We start from the raw sequence: 27,339 nt of genomic DNA on the forward strand, positions 1-27,339 counted from the left end.
TAGTCTATCAAATACGTATTTATTACGTAGCTACTACAGTAGCAATTTATCTAATGTTCTATTTCCAACACTACAACGCCATTTCAACTTTGCAACATTTGACAACGTTGCGTTAGTGAATGTGCCTCACATGGGTAGAATAGGTCAGGCAGATTTCCAGACGCCTATGACTTCGTGAAGGTCCTTTTGTAAGAACAACATGGCAGCCTTATGTAGAGTCAGACACCGGTGGAAACGCACCAACTGCATTCAACTTCTTACGAGAAACTTGACGGGTAGGGAGGTTGTTGCCATATTACTAGTTAGTTTGTGACAAACTGACAGATTATCGCACAGGGTTTAGTTTTTATGTTTGTTACACTACAGTGGCTAACATGACCCTGCTAACGTTAGCTAAGCTACCTGTCAACGCCAAACAAGCTGTCAGTGTAAAGTATTCCTTGCCGACATTAAGTGTCTTTGGTAGAATTAACATGCTTGGTTTCTAGATGAGTAAACTCAGGCATACATGTTGGATGTGTTTATTATGGTCTCACTATCAGCATTGTCCAATAGAGATTGAATGGCATGGCATTTGGTTTGTTACAGGAACGTTTGACTATGATCTCGTCGTTATTGGTGGTGGCTCTGGGGGTCTGGCTTGTTCCAAAGAAGGTGAGTGTCTCGATCTCAGCATTAGTATTACAATACGTTATGAGCTAGGGACTTACCTTTTGTTTATTCGGTGTTCTTGCGCAGGGGTTCACTAACTTTCACTCCGCGTTGGCGAACATAGCGCCCAAGCCTATTTCTATGGGTTCAAACCCCTCTTGTTGGCTGAGAGAACATTTGGCAGGCTTTAAGCTTATTTCCTGCAGTTCTATACATTTGGTCATTTGTCTTGTGTGTTCATATGATATTTGAGTAAGTAAAACATTGCAACAAAATCAATGGGCTAAAAAACGTTAGCTGACATGGGCTAGTTGATCTTGACAATTCTGACAAGTTACAAATAGCTCTACGGTCTGCAATGATGGACATGACTAGAGGAAAACTGCTGATGCACTACCCAATTTCGAAATTGCACCTTGTGCATTCTACTATTACAACTTTCAGTAGTCCATTAAATGATGTGAAATATAAATGGTAAATTACAGATACACAAAAACACTACTTAAGGAGTACTTTACACCACTGGGAACCACTGTTCTTCAGAATAGTATACAATCATGTACCCCAGATGGTTTGTTACCAGGTTGACTGGCTCAATGGACCCTTATATGTGAAGGTTCTATATGTGGGATAATGTCTAATTCACAGGAGGATGGTGGCACCTTAATTGGGGAGGACAGGCTCGTGGTATTGGTTGGAGTGGAATGGTATCAAACACATGGTTTCTATGTGTTTGATACCGTTGCATTTGCTCCATTCCAGCCATTATTATGAACTGTCCTCCCCTCTGCAGCCTCCACTGGTCTAATTGAGCTTTACTGAACGTGACGATTGACCAAAACATCATGTACTCTGTTTTCAGCGGCTCAGCTAGGACAGAAAGTTGCTGTGTTAGATTATGTGGAGCCGTCAGTTAAAGGTAAGATAAATGTTATACTGACTGTGCATTCCATCATAATCAGCTTAACTTGAACCGTAAAAACATTTCTCCTTCTCTCTCGGAGTAAAGAAACAGTATGCATGTTGTGACCAATCTGCATGAATATAGAAGATAAACAAAACATCTCATGCTTCCCTTTCAGGTACTAAGTGGGGCATTGGTGGTACGTGCGTGAACGTGGGCTGCATTCCCAAGAAGCTCATGCACCAGGCTGCTCTGCTGGGCACAGCTCTCAAAGACGCTCAGAAATATGGCTGGCAAATCCCCGGGCCCATCTCCCATGACTGGTAAATCTCATTAGTACGAGAACAATGGAGGACTGTGGATATGCACATTTCCTGAACTATTTTGTAAAGCAATAGCAAAATTCTTGAATTCCCATCACTAGATTTAATAAATAACAAGATATATACAGTACCCCCAAGCCATAAGACTCCTGAACATCTAATCAAATGGCTACACAGACTATGTGCATTGCCCCCCCACATTGACTCTACTGGTACCCCCCTGTATATAGTCTTGCTATTATTTTACTGCTGCTCTTTAGTTACTTGTTACTATTTTTTGAAAATGCATTGTTGGTAAGGGGCTCGTAAGTAAGCATTTCACTGTAAGGTCTACTACACCTGTTGTATTCGGCACATGTGACTAATAACATTTGATTTGATTTTACCAGTCAAAAGTGGACACCTACTCATTCATTTTTTAAAAAGTTTTTTTACTAAATTGTAGAATAATAGTGAAGGCATCAAAACTATGAAATAACACATATGTAATCTTGTAGTAACCAATATAATTTATATTTGAGATTCTTCAAAGTAGCCATCCTTTACCTTGATGACAGCTTTGCACACTCTTGGCATTCTCTCAACCAGCTTCACCTGGAATGCTTTTCCAACAGTTTTGAAGGAGTTCCCACATATGCTGAGCACTAGTTGGCTGCTTTTCCTTCACTCTGCGGTCCAACTCATCCCAAACCATCACAATTGGGTTGAGGTCAGGTGATTGTGGAGGCCAGGTCATCTGATGCAGCACTCAATCACTCTCCTTCTTGGTCAAATAGCCCTTACACACCCTGGGGGTGTGTTGGGTCATTGTCCTGTTGACAAACAAATTATATTCCCACTAAGCTCAAACCAGATGGGATGGCGTATCGCTGCAGAATGCTGTGGTAGCCATGCTGGTTAAGTGTGCCTTGAATTCGCAATAAATCACAGACAGTGTCACCAACAAAGCACCATCACACCACCTCCTCCATGCTTCACGGTGGGAACCACACATGCGGAGATCATCTGTTCACCTACTCTGCATCTCACAAAGACACAGCAGTTGGAACCAAAAATCTCAAATTTGGACGATTTCCACCGGTCTAATGTCCATTGCTCGTGTTTCTTGGCCTTAGCAAGTGTCTTCTTCTTATTGCTGTTATTTAGTAGTGGTTTCTTTGCAGCAATTTGACCATGAAGGCCTGATTCATGCAGTCTCCTCTGAACAGTCATCTGAGGCTGGTAACTCTTAACTTATCCTCTGCAGCAGAGGTAACTCTGTGGTGGTCCTCATGGGAGCCAGTTTCATCACAGCGCTTGATTGTTTGTGCGACTGCACTTGAAGAAACTTTCAAAGTTATTTACATTTTCTGCATTGATTGACCTTCATGTCTTAAAGTAATGATGGACTGTCATTTAGCTTTGCTTATTTGAGCTGTTCTTGTCATAATATGGACTTGGTCTTTTACCAAATAGGGCTATCTTCTGTATACTCACCCCTACCTTGTCACAACACAACTGATTATCCTAAACGCATTAAGAAGGAAAGAAATTCCACAAATTAACTTTTAACAAGGCTCACCTGTTAATTGAAATGCATTCCGCTTGACTACCTCATGAAGCTGGTTGAGAGAATGCCAAGAGTGCGCAAAGCTGTAATCAAGTCAAAGGGTGGCTACTTTGAAGAATCTCAAATATAAAATCTATTTTGATTTTTTTAACACTTTTTTGGTTACTACATGATTCCATGTGTTATTTCATGGTTTTGATGTCTTCACTATTATTCTACAATGTAGAATTTTTTTATATATATTTTTAAATGAAAGAGGAAATGTGTCAACTTTTGACTGGTACTGTCATATATATATATATATATACATATACTTTATATATACTTTTGACTGGTACTGTCATATATATATATGACAGTACCAGTCAAAAGTTGACACATTTCCTCTTTCATTTAAAAAAAAAAAAAATATATATATATATATATATATATATATATATATATATATATTATTATCTTTTTACACATAGTCATTACTAGGTTAAATGTTGGTCAATGTTTTGGCTTGATAAGCATTCAACACTAAGGTTAATGGACCCTTACATTACCACTAGATGGCATATATATCAGTAAGACATGATGGGGGGATTGACCTTGGTTGTACATTCAATACATTTTAGTCATTTAGCAGGAAAGACAATATTGTCCGGAGTGATTTACAGTAGTAGCGGGTGTATACATTTTGGGTTATTTTTTTGTACTGGTCCCCCGTGGGAATCAAACCCACAACCCTGGCATTACTAGCGCCATGCTCTACCGACTGAGCCACACGGGAGGACTACAGGATGTCAGCACTACATGGTGACTCACACACAGCTCAACATAGGGTGTCTTTGTGGTGAACTGAGGAATATTTTTTGAATAACACACTTCAGATCAGTCATAATCCACCAATTTTATTAGCTGATTTAACGACGAATGCTTGCCACGTAATGGACACTGAGTGAAAATGCGCATTGTTTTATTTTGTCTTATCACAGATGCCTGTCCAATACCATGTGTTTTTCTCCAGGAGTACCATGGCAGAGGCTGTGCAGAACCACGTCAGGTCTCTCAACTGGGGTCACCGTGTCCAGCTTCAGGACAAGTGAGTGACTCCTCTGGATAAGAGCGTCTGCTAAATGACTTAAATGTAATGTAAATGTCCTCCTTACCTACAGCCACTTTAGATCATAGATTCTGTTGTTGACTTGAGCAGTGATTTAAAAAAAAATATATATATATATATAAAATGTACACATACATACCCTTTTTTGTTATGACCTGTTGGTACACAGAGGTTACAGTGGTTCGGGAATAAATTATAAGCAGTGCTCTGACTGAATGGCTATAGGGCTAAACAGGTGTGTTTCCATGCCAGTATGTACCCATACTCTCACAACCGATGTATACATTGTGCAACCAAATCTCATATTTATTATACCCAGTTTCATTGAAAACAGGTTTTAGCGATCTAGGCTTTACCTATCTCAGCCAACCCCTGTCTTTGCACAAGATCTCCTATGAGTCTTCCTGTGGTGTTTGTGCTGTCATAATGTTGTTTGTGTTCGACAGGGAAGTGAAGTATCTGAACGTTAAAGGAAGTCTGTTGGACGAGCACACGGTGAAAGGGTTAACCAGGACAGGAAAAGAGGTAACACTCATTTAAACTGGGAGTTAATGGCGACATTTTTAAATGTTCACCTTATCAGTCTTTTTTTTTAAATGAATTGCTGTTTCACACAATTGAAAGGAGTATAATTTCAACAATGCCATATTGCATTTTTTCCTATTGAAGTTATCATGTCTCTCCCCCTTGTCTGGCAGATTATGCTGACTGCTAAGAATATTGTGATTGCCACTGGGGGGCGGCCAAAGTACCCCGCACATGTAAGTATGAACCTCTTTGCTTCTCCCTCTATCCCCGTCTCTGTGTGTGTGGTGTCCTTGCCCAGTAGACAGCTGCTGATAACACCACAGTGGATCTGAAGCTTCTGATGGCGTGGTGGTAAAACATGCCTGTCTCTGGGTGGAGGAGGAGGGAGGCTGTGTCTGGTACTGCGTCCCGAATGCCACCCTAGCTTTTCACTCTGTAGTGCACCACATAGGGAACAGGGTGCTGTTTGGGATAACCGATGGGTCCAAGGCCTCCCTCTGTGGTGTATCACAACCTGCTGCTCACTGTCTGTTGATAACAAACTAACAAGGAGCAGAGATAACCTTCCTCATCTGTCCAACGGAGCTGATCTTTTACCAGAGGCTGTACTGAAAATTGTATGATTCAAACGGACAGGTGTTGTTGTCTTGAACTGTTCTGTTTCCTGTGTTGCAGATCCCTGGAGCAGTCGAGCACGGCATCACTAGTGATGATATCTTCTGGCTGAAGGAGTCCCCTGGCAAGACGTGAGTGGTACATCCGTTGACTAGGGCTGTGGCGGTCATTACATTTTGTCAGCTGGTGATTGTCAAGGAAATAACTGCCGGTCTCGCGGTAATTGACCAGCAATTAACATTAACACATTTTCCATCTCCTGGCTTTCACGTATGGCATACAAGCCACTGATGCAGATCTTTGGAACATTTTAAAAAGTCTAATAAATCCATGTAATATAGCCTACACCTAAATCCATTATTTATTTTAGACAGGTCTAAAGAAACACGATATGAAGAAAATGTAGTCTATTTAAGAACAGAATAGAATACTATTGAGTTGTCTTGATTTGGCTATGCCAAATGGCTGTAGGCTACACTAGTTCATTTAGCAGACAAGATTTTCTTTGCGTTCCGTGGCATTATTTTATAGTATGAAGAATACAATTGAACAAAGCTGAATAAAACATATTTTCTCCAAACAATATCTGAGGGAGAGCGTACATGCGGCTATTCTGTGTTCAGCGTTTAACAAAGAAACAGTTCCTCCTATATGCTTAATTTAGACTTATTTTTATTTATATTTATGTATATATATGTGTGTGTGTATGCATATATATATATATACATACACACACACACACACACATACATACATACATACATACATACATACATACATACATACATACATACATACATACATACATACATACATACATACATACATACATACATTCCAGTTCCAGTCAAAAGTTTCAAGATACCTACTCATTCAAGGGTTTTTCGTATTTTTTTACTATTTTCTACTTTGTAGAATAGCAAGTTTGGTAGACTACTAATGACCATCATAGCTTGGAGAAGCCTAGTTGCTGTGACTAAACGGTCACGTGGAATTTGACTGCGGTCATGACTCGTGACGGCCGATGTTGCGGTAATTCGATCACTGTAACAGACCTCCCTGTAATACACATACCATGCAATACTGTACATCAGCAGATATACACAGACACCTCGGTTATAGTGACCGATCCAAGACACAGAGACGCTTCTACTAAGTGTTCTTCTCCTGACTCGGATTAGCTGTGTGTGTGGGTTTCCTGACGTTTGCTGAACCCATCTCTAATCCAGCCATTTAAAACCTGTCATCACCTGTCTAATTGGCCTCTCCACACCGTTTCCACTTGGAACACAATGGGGGTTTGAGTTTAATGTTTGTTAATGTAACTGTACAGTGTGCCACCAGTGTAGAGCAGAGGGCTGAGTTATCTGAGTCATCTGCACATCGAAAATCCTTGCTAAATGCAGTTTAGTCAGGTGGCCTAGCGGTGCAGTGTGGCCAGTAACCAAAAGGTCGCTGGTTTGAATCTGCCAATGTTCCCTTGAGCAAGGCACTTAACCCTAATTGCTCCTGTAAGTCGTCCTGGATAAGAGCGTCTGCTAAATGACTACAATGTACACTGATCAAAAATATAAACACAACATGTGAAGTGTTGGTCCCATGTTTCTCAGCTGAAGTAAAAGATCTCAGACATTTACCATGTGCACATAAAGCTCATACATCCCAGTTAGTGAGCATTTCTCCTTTGCCAAGATAATCCATCCACTTTACAGGTGTGGCATATCAAGAAGCTGATTAAATATGATGATCATTACTGGGCAGCAGGGCACGAGTGGTTAGAGCGTTGGACTAGTCACCAAAAGGTTGCAAGTTCAAATCACTGAGCTGACAAGGTACAAATCTGTCGTTCTGCCCCTGAACAGGCAATTAACCCACTGTTCCTAGGCCGTCATTGAAAATAAGAATTTGTTCTTAACTGACTTGCCTAGTTCAATAAAGGTAAAAAATAAAATTACACAGGTGTAATTTGTGCTCGGGACAATAAAAGGCCACTAAAATGTGCCGTTTTGTCACACAACACATTGCTATAGACGTCTCAAGTTTTGTGGGAGTGTGCAATTGGTGTGCTGGCTGCAGGAATGTCTACTAGAGCTGTTTTCAGAAAATGTCATGTTAGTTTGTCCACCATAAGCCACCTCAAAAGTCGTTTTAGAGAATTTGGCAGTACCTCCAACCGGCCTCACAACCGCAGACCATGTGTAACCACACGTGCTCAGGACCTCCACTTCTGGCTTCTTTACCAGCTGGATCATTTGAGACCAGCCTACCCGGACAGCTGATGAAACCGAGGAGTATTTCTGTTTGTAATTAAGATATTTTGTGTGGGAGAACTCATTCTGATTGACTGGGTCTTGCTCTACAGTGGGTGGACCTGGCTCCAAAGGCCCGCCCATGACTGCGCCCCTGCCCAGTCATGTGTAATCCATATATTAGGCCCTATTTAAATTGACTGATTTCCTTCTATTAACTGTAACTCAGTAAAATTGTGTTTTTGTTTTTGTTCAGTATATATGCACAGTATTTCCCGTGTGCCAAACAAGCCTGTATTTTAGCTTTCTACCACTAGAGGGCAATATGAACTCGTACTGTAGAGTCCATTCTAAGACGATGCCACTCGGCGTGTAACGTGTTTCCCTTGAACTTTCCTTCCCTCTTTCAGCATCTTTCCAAAGCAATTATCACAAATATTTGTTCACAGCTTTCTATGGCGCTTTCAAGTGAGTGGAAAGAGCACTTGAGTCCAGGAAACCCTTAATGTGAGTGGGCCTTAGGTAGGGGTGCCTTAGGTAGTGAGGCTGTTAGGTAGGGGCCTACTGTTGGTGATATCTGCCCTCAGGCAACTAGGGGTTAGGATTATCAGGCCCTCCCGTGGCTCTCCTCTCTTCAGACCTATCCCTCGCTACCTAGGAGGAGCCGTGTGTTGAGGAGTTGTTGACTAGTTGTTGTGCTGCTCTGCTCTGCTCTGAGTTGTCAGCTGTGCAGGTGGGGTCTGAGAGGGTGTGTGAGTTGACAGGCTGGCGGAGGTAGTGGATGGCTCCAGGTGAGTGACGAATGCCTCAGAGGGGCTGGAGCACGCTCGCTCGCACACTCCCACGCATACGAGAGCAATGAGAAGTGTTGACATGAGTGTAAGATGTTTTATTTTTGATTTTATTGCAGTAAGTAATGCACCGTTTCCATTTTCTAGGATTCTATTTTTATTTATTCAATGTTTCCATTCAAAATTAATTCCAGAGCTAAAGCTCAGTGAACCAGGCTTGAAATATGCTGCTGTTTGTCGTCCTTTAGAGCAGCTGAGGAAATGAGTCTTGTGATGACAAGCTCAAAAGCACCCAGGGAGACTGTAACCCATTGTAACACAATTGTATCCTTTCTTGCTCTGTAGTCACTGCAGTGTGTAAAGGAGTTGAGTTCACATCCTGTATCTATTGGACACTGGTCAAGTCTGCTGCCAATAGAACTCTCCCCTCTTAGGAACACTTGTGAAAGAGCTCTGTTATTGTGGCAAGCATAGCAGACACGCTAGAGGAGGACACTGATTCACTTATCTCTTGTCTGGACTGCTGAAGACCGGTCCAAGGTTATGAGAGCGACTCGGGCTAATTCTAAACTACGACAGTCCGACATACCCCCACATTCATTAAGGTGACTTTGGATTGGTATGTGAGGTTAATACACGAGCCCTAAATGTTTGATTGCGTTGTCTTTGTTGTAGGTTTCTCCTTATACTGCTTATCATTCAGCGGAGTCCAGTAACATTTGCAGGGCAGACACTGTATTACTATGTCCTCTCACTGGATCCCAACCCTCTGTAGTTCCTTGTTTTCACAAGCAGCCATCCCCTGTTCACGCCTGGATGCAGTGTTTTTGAGACCCACCTGTGAGGCTGTACCTACTGTATGTACATTGAACACCTCCACCCATGCTTTCAGACACCGCCAGCTGGATGAGGGAGAGAGAAAAATCCCAGAGACACTCTGACATGCAATATGACCATGCATAGACCCAGCCAGGAAAATGAGATGTCGTTGATGAAAGTGTGGAATCAGGTTAAAGCTCCTAGCCTAATCTCAACATAAGCCACCTCAAAATGTTGCACTAAGTGCAGATGTGCATTAGGTGGACGTGAGCAGCGGATACTGGCGCTCTCAGCGGCTAGCACTAGCATGTGGGGGGCCTCGTCAGGGCCTGTGTGCACCAGGCTCCCTGAGCTGTCAGAGCCTGGGCCAGGGTAGAGAATCCTGAGGTGGGGGAGCCCTGGAGGGCAAGAGGGTGGGTGAAATAGGGAGAGGCTCTCCATGCGGGTGACAGGCATCACTCAGCAGAGGGATGTGTGGACTGAGCCCTGAACACGGAAACATCGCACACCCCATCCCCAGGGATTAGCCTGAATGCTAGCAATTAGCTCCACAAACAACGGTGGAGCTCAGGGCTGGATTAGACGTGTGATTCACCTGGCCCACACAGACACACACACAGAGAAAGACAGACCCTGACAAATCCTCCACCCCCTTGTCTTTTTCGCTGTTATGCATCCCCCCTGCATATCTTTCTCTGCCTGTATCTCTCTCTCTCGGTGTCTTGACTTTTTACAGTAGTGGGGCCTTCGATGTTCAAACAGCATTTTCATCACTTTTAATTCAGAGTAAAAAGAGTAGTACATTCAGAGTAAACATTTTTTATGTTTAGCACAGTATTCAAGATAATTTTAAAGAAAATGTATGAATGAATATAGTGTATCATATAGAAAAACACATGTACTATATGACCTCCAACATATACCTGTACTATACACTATATATAAAATAGTATGTGGACACCCCTTCAAATGGGTGTATTTGGCTATTTCAGCCACACCCGTTGCTGAAATGTGTGTAAAGTCTAGTATACATCCATGCAATCTCCATAGACAAACATTGACAGTGTAATGGCCGTACTGAAGAGGTCAGTGACTTTCAACGTAGCACTGTCATAGGATACCACCTCAGTTTGTCATATTTCTACCCTGCAAGAGCTGCCCTGGTCAACTGTAAATGCTGTTATTGTGAAGTGGAAACGTCTAGGAGCAACAACGGTTCAGCCGCGAAGTGGTAGGGCCACACAAGCTCACAGAACGGGCCCCCCAAGTGCTGAAACGCTCTGCGCGTAAAAATTGTCTGTCCTCGGTTGCAACACTCACTACCGGGTTCCAAACTGCCTCTGGAAGCAACGTCAGCACAATAACTGTTCGTCGGGAGCTTCATGAAATGGGTTTCCATGGATGAGCAGCTGCACACAAGCATAAGATCACCATGCTCAATGCTAAGAGTTGGCTGGAGTGGTGTAAAGCTCACCGCCATTGCCCTCTGGAGCAGTGGAAACATTCTCTGTGATGAATAATGCTTCACCATCTGACAATCCAATGGACAAATCTGGGTTTGGCGGATGCCAGGAGAATGCTACCTGCCCGAATGCTTAGTGCCAACTGTAACTTTGGAATAATGATCTGGGGCTTTTTTTTATGGTTCGGGCAAGGCCCCTTACTTCCAAAGAAAATAAATCTTAACACTACAGCATACAATGACATTGTAGATGATTCTGTGCTTCCAACTTTGTGGCCACAGTTTGGGGAATGCACTTTCCTGTTAGAGCATGACAATGCCTCCATGCACAAAGCAAGATCCATACCGAAATAGTTTGTTGAGAGCGGTGTGGAAGAACCTGACTGGCCTGCACAGAGCCCTGACCTCAACCCCATTGAAAGCCTTTGTGGATGAATTTGAACGCCGACTGCGAGCCAGGCCTAATCGCCCAACTTCAATGCCAGACCTCACTAACGCTCTTGTGGCTGAATGGAAGCAAGTCCCCGCAACAATGTTCCAACATCTAGTGGAAAGCCTTCCCAGAAGAGTGAAGGCTTTTATAACAGCAAAGGGGGGACCAACTACATATTAATGCCAATGATTTTGGAATGAGATGTTCGACGAGCTGGTGGCCACATACTTTTGGTCATGTAGAGTATAACCTCCGACATACACCTGTACTATATAACCTCCAAGAGAAAGCATTTAAATGAAAACGTAAGATTTAATGTATTTCTTTGTTTTTGCCTTTCAGACTTGTAGTTGGTGCCAGCTGTATCCTTTTGACGGCGCTCGAACATGAGTCACTGGTTAGACTGTGTGGTGTCAGTGAGTTGTTGTGGAGTATGCTACTTGCCTGGCTCTAATGTTGAAGGGATAAAGTGGTGAATTGCAGTTCGTGGTGACCCCTTCTTCCTAGACTGGGGTCACCTCTGTCTATCTCTGCCTGTTATGCTCTCGTTTCTCCGCGGTCAAATGTGCTTTAACTAAAGATAGGCGAGGTTCCTCTATGAGAGCGTTTGTTCTGTTTTCCTGAACACTGGTATGAAGATGTGGCACTGGAGTGTGCTGGCTTCCTGACCGGTATTGGGCTGGAGACCACAGTCATGGTGCGCAGCATCCCCCTCCGAGGCTTTGATCAGGTACTGCTGCTCTTAAGGCATTTAAAAAAAATAGATTGTACACTTTGAAATACATGTATTTCTTTATACATGTTTATTATACATTTCTGTCTGTTGGTCAAACTGTAGCCACGATTCAGGTTTTAGAGATATGTAGGAAGTCAAAGTATAATTTATTACTGTTCGGCTTTACTCTACCAATATAAGTTTCGAATAATACTTTTCCCAATTTGGAGTGCTGGAAAGGTGACTTTGGGTTGTCAACAACCTAGAATGATTTCCCTCTTGTGTGTGCTGCAGCAAATGGCAGGGCTAGTGACAGACTACATGGAGGCCTATGGCACCAAGTTCTCCTGGAGGAGTGTCCCTAAGAGCGTGGACAAGCTGTCCTCTGGGGTGCTGCAGGTGACCTGGACAGACGAACAGACAGGAAAGGACCAACGGGACACCTTCGACTCTGTGCTGTGGGCCGTAGGTGAGTGTGTCTGAGGAGGAAGATGTACTCAGCAAAAAAAAAAGTCCTCTCACTGTCAACTGCGTTTATTTTCAGCAAACTTAACGTGTAAATATTTGTATGAACATAAGATTCAACAACTTAGACATAAACTGAACAAGTTCCACAGATGTGACAAACAGAAATTGAATAATGTGTCTCTCAACAAGGGGGGGGTTGCATTAAGTACTGCAGTGTATCTGCTCCTCATGGACTGCACCAGATTTGCAAGTTTTTGCTGTGAGATGTTTACCCACTTTTCCACCAAGGCACCTGCAAGTTCCCGGACACTTCTGGGGGGGAATGGCCCTAGCCCTCACCCTCCGATCCAACAGGTCCCAGATGTGTTCAATGGGATTGAGGTCCGGGCTCTTCGCTGGCCATGGCAACAGAAACCTGACATTCCTGTCTTGCAGGAAATCACGCACAGAACGAGCAGTATGGCTGGTGGCATCGTCATGCTGGAGGGTCATGTCAGGATGAGCCTGCAGGAAGGGTACCACATGAGGGAGGAGGATGTCTTCCCTGTAATGCACATTGTTGAGATTGCCTACAATGACAACAAGCTCAGTCTGATGATGCTGTGACACACCACCCCAGACCATGACGGATCCTCCACCTCCAAATCGATTCCGCTCCAGAGTACAGGCCTCAGTGTAACGCTCATTCCTTCGATGATCAATGCGAATCCGACCATCACCCCTGGTGAGACAAAACCGCGACTCGTCAGTGAAGAGCACTTTTTGACAGTCCTGTCTGTTTCAGTGGGTTTGTGCCCATAGGAGACGTTGTTGCCGGTGATGTCTGGTGAGGACCTGCCTAACAACAGGCCAACAAGCCCTCAGTCAGCTTCTCTCAGCTTATTGCGGACAGCCTGAGCACTGATGGGAGGGATTGTGCGTTCCTGGTGTATCTCGGCCAGTTGTTGTTGCCATCCTGTACCTGTCCCGCAGGTGTGATGTTCAGATGTACCGATCCTGTGCAGGTGTTACACATGGTCTGCCACTGCGAGGATGATCAGCTGTCCATCCTGTCTCCCTGTAGCGCTCTCTTAGGCGTCTCACAGTACGGACATTGCAATTTATTGCCCTGGCCACACTGCATCAAATCAAAATCAAATCAAATGTATTTATATAGCCCTTTGTACATCAGCTGATATCTCAAAGTGCTGTACAGAAACCCAGCCTAAAACCCCAAACAGCAAGCAATGCAGGTGGCTAGGAAAAACTCCCTAGAAAGGCCAAAACCTAGGTGGCTCCTCTTCTGGCTGTGCCGGGTGGAGGAAAAACTCCTAGAAAGGCCAAAACCTAGAGAGGAACCAGGCTATCCTCCGTGGGGTGGCCAGTCCTCTTCTGGCTGTGCGGGGTGGAGATTATAACAGAACATGGCCAAGATGTTCAAATGTTCATAAATGACCAGCATGGTCAAATAATGGTAAGGCAGAACAGTTGAAACTGGAGCAGCAGCATGGCCAGGTGGACTGGGGACAGCAAGGAGTCATCATGTCAGGTAGTCCTGGGACATGGTCATGGTCCTGGAGGGCTCAGGTCCTCATCATGAGAGTCCTGGGGCATGGTCCTAGAAAGAAAGAGAAAGAAAGAGAGAATTAGAGAACGCACACTTAGATTCACACAGGACACCGAATAGGACAGGAGAGGTACTCCAGATATAACAAACTGACCCTAGCCCCCCGACACATAAACTACTGCAGCATAAATACTGGAGGCTGAGACAGGAGGGGTCAGGAGACACTGTGGCCCCATTCGAGGACACCCCCGGACAGGGCCAAACAGGAAGGATATAACCCCACCCACTTTGCCAAAGCACAGCCCCCACACCACTAGAGGGATATCTTCTGCATGCCTCCTTGCAGCATGCCTAAGGCACGTTCACGCAGATGAGCAGGGACCCCGGGCATCTTTCTTTTGGTGTTTTTCAGAGTCAGTAGAAAGGCCTCTTTTGTGTCCTAAGTTTTCATAACTGTGACCTTAAACTCCCACCGTCTAAGCCTTTAGTGACTTAACGACCAATCCACAGGTGCATGTTCATTAATTGTTTATGGTTCATTGAACAAGCATGGGAAACGGTGTTTAAACCCTTTACAATGAAGGTCTGTGACGATATTTGGATTTTTACAAATTATCTTTGAAAGACAGGGTCCTGAAAAAGGGACGTTTTTTTTTTTTGCTGAGTTGTCACACAAATTACTACATTAGGGTACTAAGTCCCTACTATTTTAGTAGTAGCTGCAATCACGTGTGTTAAGTAGGCCACATAACATACATAACTTAACAACTGGCTTTGCAACGACGTATCCTGAGATACTGTGTCAGTGGAACTACTCGTCGTCCTCCCTTTCCATTTCTTTTATTGTCATCCACAATATAGTGCAGTGTCAGCAGACTGTGAGGGTATCAAGCTCAAAAACAAGGTAATAAAGCGTGAGTGATGGAACCACCAGGGGAAGTGTTAATCACACAGCCCAGCGCTGAGTCCTGGTTCTGGCTGAGGGGAGCAGGATGCACCCAGGCACGGGGTCACTGCATTCCCTCCTTTGTTCTCCCACTCTGCTCTGGGCTTTCCTGCCCGCCGTGCCAGCCCTGAGGAAACTAGGCTGCCCGGCCGCACCATCTCATCCACCCCGCAGCATCTGCACGGCAAGGCCCTGTCTGTCTGCAGCTCTGCGCACCCAACAGACCTCTCTCTCTCGTGCCACAGTCATTTTCTTTCTATCACACCATGTAATTTGTCTCATTCCGCCAACCAGCACAATGGAGGGAACTTCCGCCTGGCTGCCCAGCCAATGTTTATTTGTGTTGAGGCGTCTTTGTTTCCCAAAACCTGACCTTACGCCATGCCGAGTCCCAGCAGTGTGTGACTCTGCAGTACCAGCCAGGAGAGGCTAGAGCGGGTGTCTCTCTCTCTCTCTCTCTCTCTCTCTCTCTGCCTGTGCGTGTGACAGGGACCAGGATATGGGTGACATTTATGGAGAGATTACGTTCTTCCAGCCCTGGCAGGTTGCAGCTCTCAGAGAGCTGTGGTTCTCACAATGTGAACATCAAGGCAAAGTGTCTATTCTGTCGAATCACTGCACTCAAAACACCCAGACTTTGAGACTAACGGAAAATTGGCAGGACAAACAATACTTTTCACTGAGTTGTTATATTTTGGTGGATAGACGTTCTTCATGGTTGAGATGGTGCAGGTCTCATCCTCACATGCACTCTCACCCAGCAGGGGGTAAAGCTTTCCCCAGTGTATGTGGGTTATTGGTTGTAGGAGGAATATGACTATACATATACATATATATTTCTATCTTACATTACTACCTTACTGTGTAGGCTACAGTCTATTGCGGGCTTTACCCTGGTGTTGTCGTGCAGGGCAGTGAGGACATCCACTTCTGGGCCTCTCCTTTTGAAGTGTGTGTGTCTGTCTGTCTGACTGTGGGAGTTATGAGTGGGCCTCTCGCCACTTCCCCAATGTTCCCTTTACACTACAGGTCAGACTGGGTCTGTGCCCTCAGTGGAGCTATAAAAGACTGTGGGTATGTCCCGATTCTCCACCCTTTTCTCAAAGAGTGCACTTGCATATTTCCTGTCATGGATTTAACAATGGTGGAATCTCCCTCGAGCCAATAATTACACTTGCATTGATTTAATGCTTGTAAATCTGTGTTGGAAAGTGTGCAAGGGTGGAGAATCAGGACTCAGACAGTGAACTACTCATAGGGAGGAATAGGAGGCTGGTGTTGGTGGGGACTGTCTGTTCCAGTCCTGTAGCTATGGTTGCTTCTCCATGGTCATCCTTCTCAAGGCCTGTCCTTCCTCAGGACCGCACCCAAGGCCAGGTGGCCAACAGCACAGAGGAGGAAACAGCTTATTTCCTCTGGGTGTACAACATAACACTTCTCTCACACCTATTTGTGTTACCCCAACCCTTTTCCTCTCAGATTTTGAGAGGAACACCAAAAGAGGTTGAAGTTTGTGTGATGCATATGTCTCCATGTGAACTGAAATGGTTGGATGTGAAGCCTCTCTGAGAGAAGCCTACTCCCCATACTCAGAGAAGTCTCTCTGAGCCAAAGTGCGGATCCTGATACAATCACATCTATTATGCTCATTTTAGGCCTTTAATATGCTGCCTTCTCAGAAAACTATTTTTGGAGACAAAATCATCTATTTCCCCAAAATGCAGTCTTATTTTCTTCTCTCGTCTATGTTCACTTGATTGATCTAAAAAGCTGCCATGTAGGCCTAGTTGGTCTCAAGTCGTGCCAGGAAGCTTGTTGTGGCTAATTAGCTGTTGGGTCTTGAGATTTCCTCTGTGTGTTACAACAGTCTTTGTTCAGCGTTGTCCTATCAGACCTGCCTGTCATTACCCCTGTGTGTGGCTCCACACTCACTGAAGGCTCTTATCAGCAGAACCTCTTGTTGTGTCCACGCCACACAATGGAACAGTGGCACTCCAACAGTCTCCAATCCTAGATGGAGAAACACAGTTAAGCAGGAAAGGCAGGCCGTGAGTGGCTGTAGTAGCCGAGTCTATACATAGAGAGAACAGAGTGGATACTGGTTTCGGATAGTCCTCCTGACAGAAATGATCTGTGGTTTGGTAGGGTGGGGCAAGACCTCCTAAGAACCAACTTTTTGTAAACACAACTCATGCTAGAATGTCCATCTACGCACTGTCTCTTAGCAAGGTATGTATGCAGTGTGCTCTCCCATGTGTGTGTACATACTTTGAGAAAGGCAGTCATGACAGGTAGAGATCCCTGTGTTAGACCTAATCTGCATAGTTGAACACTGGTGGCTCTACATGGTCCTGCTAGACTAGCCTAGTTCAAGAAAACCGCTGCTTTGAGCCTTACTGCCTGTCTCTCTACCACCCGTGCTGCAGTAATGGACAGGTCCCTCGGCCCTCCCAGTCCCAGGTCTGGCTGCAACGGAGGAAGTTGTTCCTCGGCTCCAGCCAGGAAAAGGGTCTTGGGGGGGGTTTGTTATTCTTGTTGTCCGATAGCATCTACGTTGTACGTGGGTACCTCTAGGCCCTGCCGAGAAGCGGGGTTATTGTGTTACCCAGGCAGGGAGTGAGAAGGTGGGGGGTAGGCGAGGGAGGCAGAGAGCCTCGACCAGGTCCTGGGCCGGTGCTGCAGGGGTGCTTGGTGTGCTCACCATCGCCATGGAGATGGGGCGACGAGATGTGCAAGCGTTGACAGCATCAGTCAACCGTACCCCAGGAAGTGGCAGAAATTACAACCAGTGCCCCAGGTGGCTGACTGGATGCCTTCCTATCCCCTGCCAAAAGACAAGCCTCCATCGCTCCCCATCTCCTCCTCCTCCCAGCTGTGCGGATGTTGTTTCTTCTTCTAACTGGATAAGATTTGCCTTTCTGTTGGATGGAGAGTCTCAGGACATGCCTTTAACTTACTCCCTTAGCGTGCCAACTCAATGGTATGTGTTATGAACACTGAGCAGCAGTTGTTTTTGTTTTTTTCTAAGAATCTTAAGATTCCATTAACCTCCCCTCTGTCTCTCTTAATGTGTCACATAATATTGAGTTTCTGACTGTTTTCCTCCATCTTGACCATAGGCAGAGCCCCTGAAACCGAAACTCTCGGCCTGGAGAAAGTTGGCGTCAAGCTCAACAAAGAGTCGGGGAAAATACTTGTGGCTGCTGACGAATCCACATCTGTGCCGAACATCTACGCTTTCGGCGATATCGGCGAGGTAGGTGTTGATCATGTCCGTCATCCTCTCAGTGTACCCACCCAGCCTTACAACACCAAAGTGAACCTCTCCAGGAATGTATGGAAGGCTGAAATGAGTGGTCCTACCAAGGCGACGCTTTATACAAGAAACCATTTTGGTATGCAAAAAGTTGAAGTGATACCTTAGTTCACTGGGCACCATCAAATTTCATCATTTTAGATGTTGCCTATCTTTCCATTTGATATTGAAGCATATGGCTGGAGCTACACAGCAGATGTCGTGGGACAAGGACTCCTCTCAAACTGCTGTGCTGCTCTATCACAATACTCCTTCTAAATGTATCAAATGTCAGTCCTGTCTTTTTAATGTGGCCAGCTGTGGATTTCCTAACTTCCACAGGCCTCTTCCAGACGGTTAGATTGACACAAGCGTTTGATGAGTCACTCTTAGCCCTGATGCCTGTCATCTTTTCACATACTGGGAGACTTTTTAAAAGGGGGTGGATTGATATTTAAGTCTATGTCCAAACAGAGCACCTGTGGACTGCCAAGAAATGCATTACTATGACGCAGACCCAAGTGGTGTGTAAACACAGTTACCGAAATACCACCACACACACACACACACACACACATTCAGACACACACACCTCCAGCGCCAGAGGAGCTGTCTTAGAAAACAGGATGTTCAGCAGCGGTGCTAATCAAACGGGTTGCTCATGACTTAAAGGCATACTTGGGGATTTTGGCAATAAGGCCCTTTATCTACTTCCACGGCGCCTACTAGGTACCATAGACCCCCAGTCATTGCGCTAACGCTAGTTAGCATTGGCTCACGAAACTAGACATAAACTGGACACAGAGACATAAAAAAAAGCTCATCCGACTCTGGGGAAAGTAGATAAAGGGCATCATTGCCAAAATCCCAAAGTATCCCTTTGTCAAGCTTTCAGAAAGAATTCCCCCTGCAGCTCTGCCCCTTCCTTTATTGTTAAGCTGTTGTTGTGAGTAGGCCTTTACACTTGTACCCGTATTCGGGTTGAAAATGGTAGCCTTGGGCACTGTTAAGCTCCTAAATTGGTACGCATTGGCAGTACAGTAACATGCTCTATTTGACGTCCGCGCTCAGTGTCTCCGCTTCACAGCGCTGTATGGGTTTTGACTGTCAGCCGTTCGGAGCATGAGCCCCGCGCGCGACAAGCAGTTACCACCTCCTGCTAATTGGGCAACTTTTGCATTTTTTTTGTTTGAGTGAGGGGAACGCTGTAAATTACGAGGACTCAATGTATCTTGAAAGATGACACGTTGAGGATTACAATAAATACATACCGCTTTGACGTCATACAAGCAAACCAAACACCCTCGAGTCCAAATGTGCAATTCCCCACGAGTGTAAGGAGCTAACAGTCAGTTGGGTCGAGTGGGGAAATTGTTTGAGGATACAAAAGCAATGTTTGTTTTTCAGTGTGCAAGGCAGTTAAGAAACCTTTATTAGTCAATGCCATTGTCATGAATGTGTGTTAAAGCCAGAGGCTACAGGTTAGTCTACACAGTAACTCACAGGCACAACTGTCCCCTCTCTCTCTCTCTCTCTCTCTCTCTCTCTCTCTCTCTCTCTCTAAATAGCCAAAGGGCCTGTGCTAAGGAGGTGCGCTCTGTGTGTTTGTGTGCGGAGCCTGCATGCATACGTACTTTTGTCGGCTTCCCTCTGTCTGCTTCTCTCTCTGTTTATCTGTCTGTCTCCCCGTTTTCTCATGTCACTCATTAGCGTTGTTCTGTGTTTCCAGGGTCGTCCTGAGTTGACCCCCACAGCCATTAAGGCAGGGAAGCTCCTCGCCCGCAGGCTCGTAGGCCAGACCAATGAGCTAATGAACTACGACAACGTGAGTAGACACACACACTACTCCTATGCTTCCCCCCACCCCCCCTTCTCTCCACAGCTTGTCTGTATGTGGCCTTTGATGTCTTTGTTTTATGCTTTTGTTTTAAGTGTTAAATCAGCTCCACTTCTGTGTATTTTGGGTTTTAGTCGTTGTTTTCCCTGGATTATGCAACCTGGTCTGACTCATGGGGTTTTAATGGGACACACTGCACCTCTTCTGCACCTCTTCCAAATGTTTATTCCTAAACCATTCGTAATGATACTTATTGCTTAAATGCTTATTGTTTGTGCTCTAGTTTCGTCTTTGTTCCTTTTTTGTGGTCTTTTGTAGCATTGTTATATTACCACTTTATTTTACTCCCAATGGTAGATGGTAGGAGATACAGTAGATTTGATTACCACTTTATTTTACTCCCAATGGTAAATGGTAGGAGATACAGTAGATTTGATTACCACTTTATTTTACTCCCAATGGTAAATGGTAGGAGATACAGTAGATTTGATTACCACTTTATTTTACTCCCAATGGTAGATGGTAGGAGATACAGTAGATTAGATTACCACTTTATTTTACTCCCAATGGTAAATGGTAGGAGATACAGTAGATTTGATTACCACTTTATTTTACTCCCAATGGTAAATGGTAGGAGATACAGTAGATTTGATTACCACTTTATTTTACTCCCAATGGTAAATGGTAGGAGATACAGTAGATTTGATTACCACTTTATTTTACTCCCAATGGTAAATGGTAGGAGATACAGTAGATTTGATTACCACTTTATTTTACTCCCAATTGTGGGAGATGGAGTAGGCGATGTGACCGGCCTGTAGTATGGGTCTGCCTATCTACAGTATCCTGCTATAATATTACTTTGTTTGCCTTGCCTTGTTTCTTGTATCCTTGATTTTCTGTCTGTCCGGTGGCCACCCCACTGACTTTATGTAAGCCTTCTGATTGGTTGTGTCCCTAGGTCGCCACCACAGTGTTCACCCCTCTGGAGTATGGCTGTGTGGGCCTGTCAGAGGAGGAGGCTGAGAGCAGACATGGGAAGGACTCCATAGAGGTACAGTAGACCTAAACCACTAACATTATAGCTAGCTGATTCTCTAACTGAATGGAGGTCTGCTGGGAAAGGATTGTGACTCCTGGTGTGCCTCTGTCTACTGCTTTATACATTTGTGAAATAGAAAGTGGTGTGATTGCGTGTGTTCATAATTGCGTGCGTGCCTCTCGCTCCGTGTGCCTCTCGCTCCGTGTGTGTGTACAGAGTGCCTCTCGCTCCGTGTGTGTGTACAGAGTGTGTGTGTGTGTACAGAGTGCCAGCTGCTAACACCTGCGCCCAGAATGCCCCGGCTCGTTGTAGAGCGAGGTGTAGCTCCGCTGTGTGATTGACAGGTGAGCAGAGGGCCTGATTGACGTGTGTATCAGGTGCTGACAGGCGTTGTGTGATCTAAAGCACCGCGGCAGGAGAGGTGCACCATGGGTCCTGACAGCTGCCTGTGTGCATGGCCCGGCCGGCGACTTGTGTCGGCACGTTCGCTGATTCCATATAAAACACACGCCATGAAACCAGGGTCTGAAATGTACCTTTTTTTTTAAATCGAGCAAAGTGTTGTGAGAACAGTTGTAATACCAGGTTCATAGTGAACGATCTGAGATCCAGGGCCTACCTTTCACACAAGCAAGTATTGTAAAGTACTATATATTGTTGGTGGACTAATGGTCATGTTGTTCTCTGTCTAGGTGTACCATGCCTTCTACAAGCCTCTGGAGTTCACTGTGGCTGAGAGAGATGCCAGCCAGTGTTACATAAAGGTCAGAACAAGCCCTCACAGTAGGGTTGCAAAATTCCCAGGTATTCCAGAAAGCCTGGTTGGAGGATTCCCGTATATTCTGCTTATTCCCTCCTGATTCCAGGAGTTTTTCAACCGGGATTTCTGAAAAACCTGTGAATTTTGGCAAAGTTGCAACCTTTACCTCCTTATGTCGCATCTGAAGTGTAGCCTGGAGGTTTAGGGGGTGTAACGTTGCTTCTCTCACCGCCTAAGGTGGTGTGTAAGCGGGGTGGAGACCAGAGAATCCTCGGCCTGCACTTCACTGGCCCCAACGCTGGAGAAGTTACCCAGGGCTTTGCTATGGGCTTCCAGTAAGTCAACCTCTGTGCTTGATGGAGTTAGATAGGGATTCAAAGTCGATCATACAGATGTTGTAGGGTTGTGGTTATTTTAAGAAATTGCTCAACTGCTTTTTAAAAATGATGTTGGCTCTAATGTATAGATGTCATACTAACATATGTTAATCTGTAGATTCATTCATCTAAAATGAATGGATGTCATGTACGTTGTAAACTCTACATATAGGTGAGTATATACGTGACAAGATGAGCCTTTATCAGTGCAGCAGAGATACTACACTAAACAAAAATACAAATGCAACATGTAAAGTGTTGGTCCTGTGTTTCATGAACTGAAATCATTTTCTCTAGCTTATTTCTCTCAAATGTTGTGCACAAATGTGTTTACATCCCTGTTTGTGAACATTTCCCCTTTGCCAAAATAATTAATGCACCTGACAGGTGTGGCATATTAAGAAGCCGATTAAACAGCATGATCATTACATAGGTGCACCTTGTGCTGGGGACATTTAAAGGCCACTCTAAAATGTGCAGTTTGGTCACACAGCACAATGCCACAGATGTTTCAAGTTTTGCGGGAGCATGCAATTGGCATAAAGCCCTTTTGTGGGGAATAGCTCATTATGATTGGCTGGGCCTGGCTCGCCAGTGGGTGGGCCTAGGCCCTCCTAGGCCCACACATGGCTGTACCCCTGCCCAGTCATGTGAAATCCATAAATTTGGGCCTAATGAATTTATTTCAATTGACTGATTTCATTATATGAACTGTAACTCAGTCAAATCTTTGAAATTGTTGCAAGTTACGTTTTATATTTTTGTTCACTATATTAAGAGAAACTTAAAGATGGGAGAATGGGTTGTGCCGGTTGTATGAATGAAGTCTCTATGTCTCTGTCTCTCTCCAGGTGTGGGGCCACCCTCACTCACCTGAAGGAGACCGTGGGGATCCACCCCACTTGTGCCGAGGAGCTGACCAAAGTCAATGTCAGCAAGCGCTCTGGGCTGGATGCCACGGTTACCGGCTGCTGAGGTTAAGCACCCCCTTCTCTGAACACACCTGAGCACATGGGAAGGAACCTCCTCGTAGAGACAGGGAATGTGTCCCTAATGTCACCCTCCTCTATGTAGTGCACTACTTTCAACCAGGGCCCATAGGGCTCTGGTCAAAAGTAGTGCACTAGAAAGGCAATATGGTCCCATTAGAGACGCATACAGGGAAGTAATTGTAATGCATATACACCCTAGCCACCTCATAACGGTCCATGTAGAAGCTCTCTCTCTCTCTCCACTCCGTCTTATCATTGCAGGTTCCTCCAGGTCATGACTGCAATGCTATATCTAGGTAAGGCTAGATTTGTGTCAGGTTTGACTAGTGGTCACATTAACCAGGCCATGGTTACCCAATGTAGCCCCTTAATGTATGTAGTATGTCCCCTTCTCCCATGTTGAAGGCCATAAGGAGTTCTAGACCCACAGGTTCGTGAAAACGTCCAGACACGAGCAGCATCCTTCAAATAAACTGGCTCATAAATCAGAATTAGGGCCCATTCCAGTTTGTTGAAAATAACTGTATAAGAGAGAGAAAGCCGGGCAACTAATGTTTCTGAAATATATTCAGCAAATATTGTTGTTTCTCCTCCTGTTCTTCCTGTCCATTAGTCTTGAAAGTGACACATGCGTTGCCCGGGTGACACTGATGGATGGGCCAAGGGCCGTCGCCGCGGTGACACCACCCGTTTCCCATGGACACACACAAACAGTCGGCGGGCAGGCTGTCAGTCAGAGAGGTGCAGAGCAGCACAGGGCCCAGTCTGGGCCAGAGTGCAGAGCCCTTGATTAGGCCTCTACTCATTCCAGCACTCTGCCCCCCTCTCACCTCCCCTCAACCCCAATGCACAAAGGAATACAGTGGGACTACAATAACAATCTCTGTCAGTCTGTGTGTGGGGACGCCTTGGCCAGAAACCTCTGGCAACCCAATCCCTCTATGGGAGAGATGGAGGGAAAGAAACTGCCTGGGCCACAGTGGTGGCAGTACCAAATGCTGCCTAAAGGTGGCGGTATTGCCCTCTTATTTTCTTCGGAAAACCTGCTAGTAAAGAAATGATAGGGTAGTGAAGTCGGTGTATAATGAATAAGCCCGGGCACATTCAAGGTGCACATTGGAATATTTTAATCCTTATTTGAGATGTCTGTTATGGAATGGATGTGGAGACCATGGAGGCATTTGTAGCGCTAACTGATAACATTGTGTATTTACACGGCTGGCAGTTTAGCCCACAAAGTCATCACACTCTGAGATAAGGCCGATTTGTTTATTTCACTTAACTGCCATTATACTATTGTGATTTTTACCAGTCACGTAAATGATGTCGTACTATTTCAGTCTTCAAACATGTCAAGTACACCAGTCCACTCTTCACCCAATCATCCTTTCCTACAAGTCCTGAAAGCAGAGAACTATGCAGTGCTGGACTGAGCTGGACAGGTCATGCAGTCGTGGTGGGGAACGGTGGAGCTGAGAGGAGCTAAGAGCAGGGCACTGGGCTGGTTTATTTGTGTTTGAACTCTAATCTGCCATGCCTGATTAATGATCCTGATGAGGGGAGTGACAGCGCACTGCTCAGGATGATGGAGGGAGGGGAGAGAGGAGAGCAACAGCGCTACCAGGTTTATTTGGACCTGGGGTTGAGGCAGGGAGAGCGAGGGATGCAGCCAGACCAGGGGAAGAGGGGGATGGAGAGGTGAAGGAGGAGGTGTAGAAGGAAGGGGCGATTCCTGTGTGCTCCGTTCAGGGACGGGGTGCTGACTGAAGGACCCTGACCCCCCGCTCGGCAGGAACAGCTTGACTCCATCACCCACTACACATGCTGAGGCTGGGACCATCCAACACACACTGCCTGGGTGTATTTAGCCAGGCAAATGAGTATATGCCTCATCTTAACGAGGCACTCAGTCCAGAGAGCAGGCTGCTGCTGCTGGGCTCAAGGCAAAGTTGTTGATCCCATCTAACAGTAAGTTCCTGTATTTTCTGCATGAAGCTGCCCAAACGCACAAGTCAGAATCATATTTATGACAAACATTAATTTGTTATTGTATTGTTTGAAATGTCTCTGTTAATTGTTGTTGATAGACAAAAGTGCCTTGGGCCTAGGGGCTTAAATGTGAGCGTAGAATCAGCCTCAGCCTTGCAGAATGTAATGCTTAGTTCCTCACAGGGGTCAGGGTTCAACTTTCAGGTCGCCAGCTAATGATAACTTGCGCTAAAACCCACATCTGGGGAGGGCATGTCTGATGACACCTGGCGACCAACTTTAGTTACTGTAAATAGAGTAGCCTAATTCACAATGACGCTTTGTATTGCATTATTTATATGTAAAGAATAAAAATAAGAATAAAATATGAGAATGCACTGATGTCTCCCATTAAAATAATGATGTCCTCTGTTTCAACGGGCCTGCCTTTCTGTCTGTGTCTGTTGCATGGGTGTCTCCATCTGGTTGTGTCTGTGGCTCGATGATTGTTAGTTGTTAGTTAAGCTCTGCGTTGGAGGCTGTGTTGTGCGGTGTAGTGCAGTCCCGTCACTCAACCCTCTGGACCAACAATGCCACAAATTCCTCTCTGTTTGTTTGGTTAAGGACCGGGCTCTCACAAACCCAGAAACTCCTTGGGATCCCCAAACAGCTTCACCCCTGAACTGAGGCCCGTGTCACTCTGAAATCTGCCGTCAGACCACTAGCAATGAAGATCATTGCGAGGCGCGTGAGTAATGGTGAACAGCGAAAGGCTTTGTGTTCTTTGTTTCCCTCCAGAAACGGAGGGAACTGGTTGACAACAGGTTAAATCCAGCTTGGTAGCACACTTAGCAGAACATGTAAACATGACAAGGTGTGTTCAGGGATATTTTCAGTCTTAATCCGGCCCATTGAAGGTTGACTGTCTTAACTCTGAGTTGTCATTCACAGGGCCATTGTGACTTTAGTCTCTGAGCCCTTACAGTCAACTCTGGGAGCGCAGACATCCACACACACACACCAATGACACATATACAGCAACACACACAAAGGGTACACAGCCCCACGGCCGGGCCCAAAGCCCTGGGAGGAATGAGACAAATTCCTGTCTTGTGTAAACATTTGCGTAAAAAATATGCTGGAACTAAAAAATGCTAAAACAGGTGAGGATTATCCCTCAGAAATGAATAGGGGACAATTATTTTTTTAGGTAACCTTTATTTAACTGGGCAAGTCAGTTAAGAACTAATTCTTATTTACAATGACAACATACCCCGGACGACGCTGGGCCAATTGTGCGCCGTTCTATGGGACTCCCAATCACGCTCGGATGTGATACAGCCTGGATTCGAACCAGGGACTGTAGTGACGCCTCTTGCAGTGCTTTAGACCACTGCACCATTCGGGAGCCCAAATGCCTGGACAGGGTGAGGTGCTGCTGGAGGGTGGTAAAAGGAAAAGAGTTAGACTTGCTTTCGAGGAGAATGACAGATCCATAACTCACATTTCTATGTACATTTTATTAGTTGCCCAGAAAGTTACATATTCTAGTTTAAAGGAGAATTAGAAGGTTCCCTTAATGGTCATGAGTAGTCGAGGTGAGACTCAAACCGGTGTGTAATATTCTGTACTGTCTGGTCTCCCAAGTTTGAGACATTTAGCTCGAAGATTTTTTGAAGAAAGTGTGGTAAGCCTAATTAATGGTGACTGATACATCAAATTGAACATTGGTGATGAACTAATGTAATAAATGTACTTTCTGTTAACTTTACACAGGGGAATATTTGGTCATATTTCATATGTTGAAAAAATTCATGAAGGAAAGAAAATATCAGATTGGGGGTGATCTCTGTAGGTCCTCCATGGCTATCAACGGCTGACAGGTGATATTGCACGTGTGATAGAAGAGCACACAACTGTTTTACCATGCTGTGTGACGCACCTCAGCTCAGCAACATAAA

The 27,339-nt window shown here is 45.1% G+C and overlaps 1 protein-coding gene across 1 annotated transcript; it reads left to right on the forward strand.

Annotated features, from left to right (window-relative positions):
* Positions 1–109: 109 nt before the first annotated feature.
* Positions 110–25,816, forward strand: LOC118393378 (thioredoxin reductase 2, mitochondrial-like). The gene is made up of 17 exons (XM_035786008.2): positions 110–275; positions 589–654; positions 1,514–1,570; positions 1,734–1,878; positions 4,440–4,514; positions 4,982–5,060; positions 5,234–5,296; positions 5,739–5,809; positions 11,775–11,794; positions 12,071–12,162; positions 12,442–12,616; positions 18,227–18,363; positions 20,132–20,227; positions 21,201–21,293; positions 21,974–22,045; positions 22,279–22,376; positions 23,270–25,816. Exons 1-17 carry the CDS (start codon positions 200–202, stop codon positions 23,391–23,393), a joined length of 1,539 nt encoding a protein of 512 aa, XP_035641901.1. The 5' UTR covers positions 110–199; the 3' UTR covers positions 23,394–25,816.
* The last annotated feature ends 1,523 nt before the right edge of the window (positions 25,817–27,339 follow it).

Source organism: Oncorhynchus keta, chromosome 14, assembly GCF_023373465.1.
Source record: "Oncorhynchus keta strain PuntledgeMale-10-30-2019 chromosome 14, Oket_V2, whole genome shotgun sequence".
NCBI lineage: Eukaryota > Metazoa > Chordata > Actinopteri > Salmoniformes > Salmonidae > Oncorhynchus > Oncorhynchus keta.

What these genes read in the sequence shown, in the direction of transcription:
- LOC118393378 (XM_035786008.2), top strand. Translation starts at nt 200, where the DNA reads ATGGCAGCCTTATGTAGAGTCAGACACCGGTGGAAACGCACCAACTGC. An exon ending in CGTGTCCAGCTTCAGGACAA is followed by an intron (nt 4,515 to 4,981) that starts GTGAGTGACTCC and finishes TGTGTTCGACAG; the next exon opens with GGAAGTGAAGTATCTGAACG. An exon ending in AGCTAATGAACTACGACAAC is followed by an intron (nt 20,228 to 21,200) that starts GTGAGTAGACAC and finishes TTGTGTCCCTAG; the next exon opens with GTCGCCACCACAGTGTTCAC.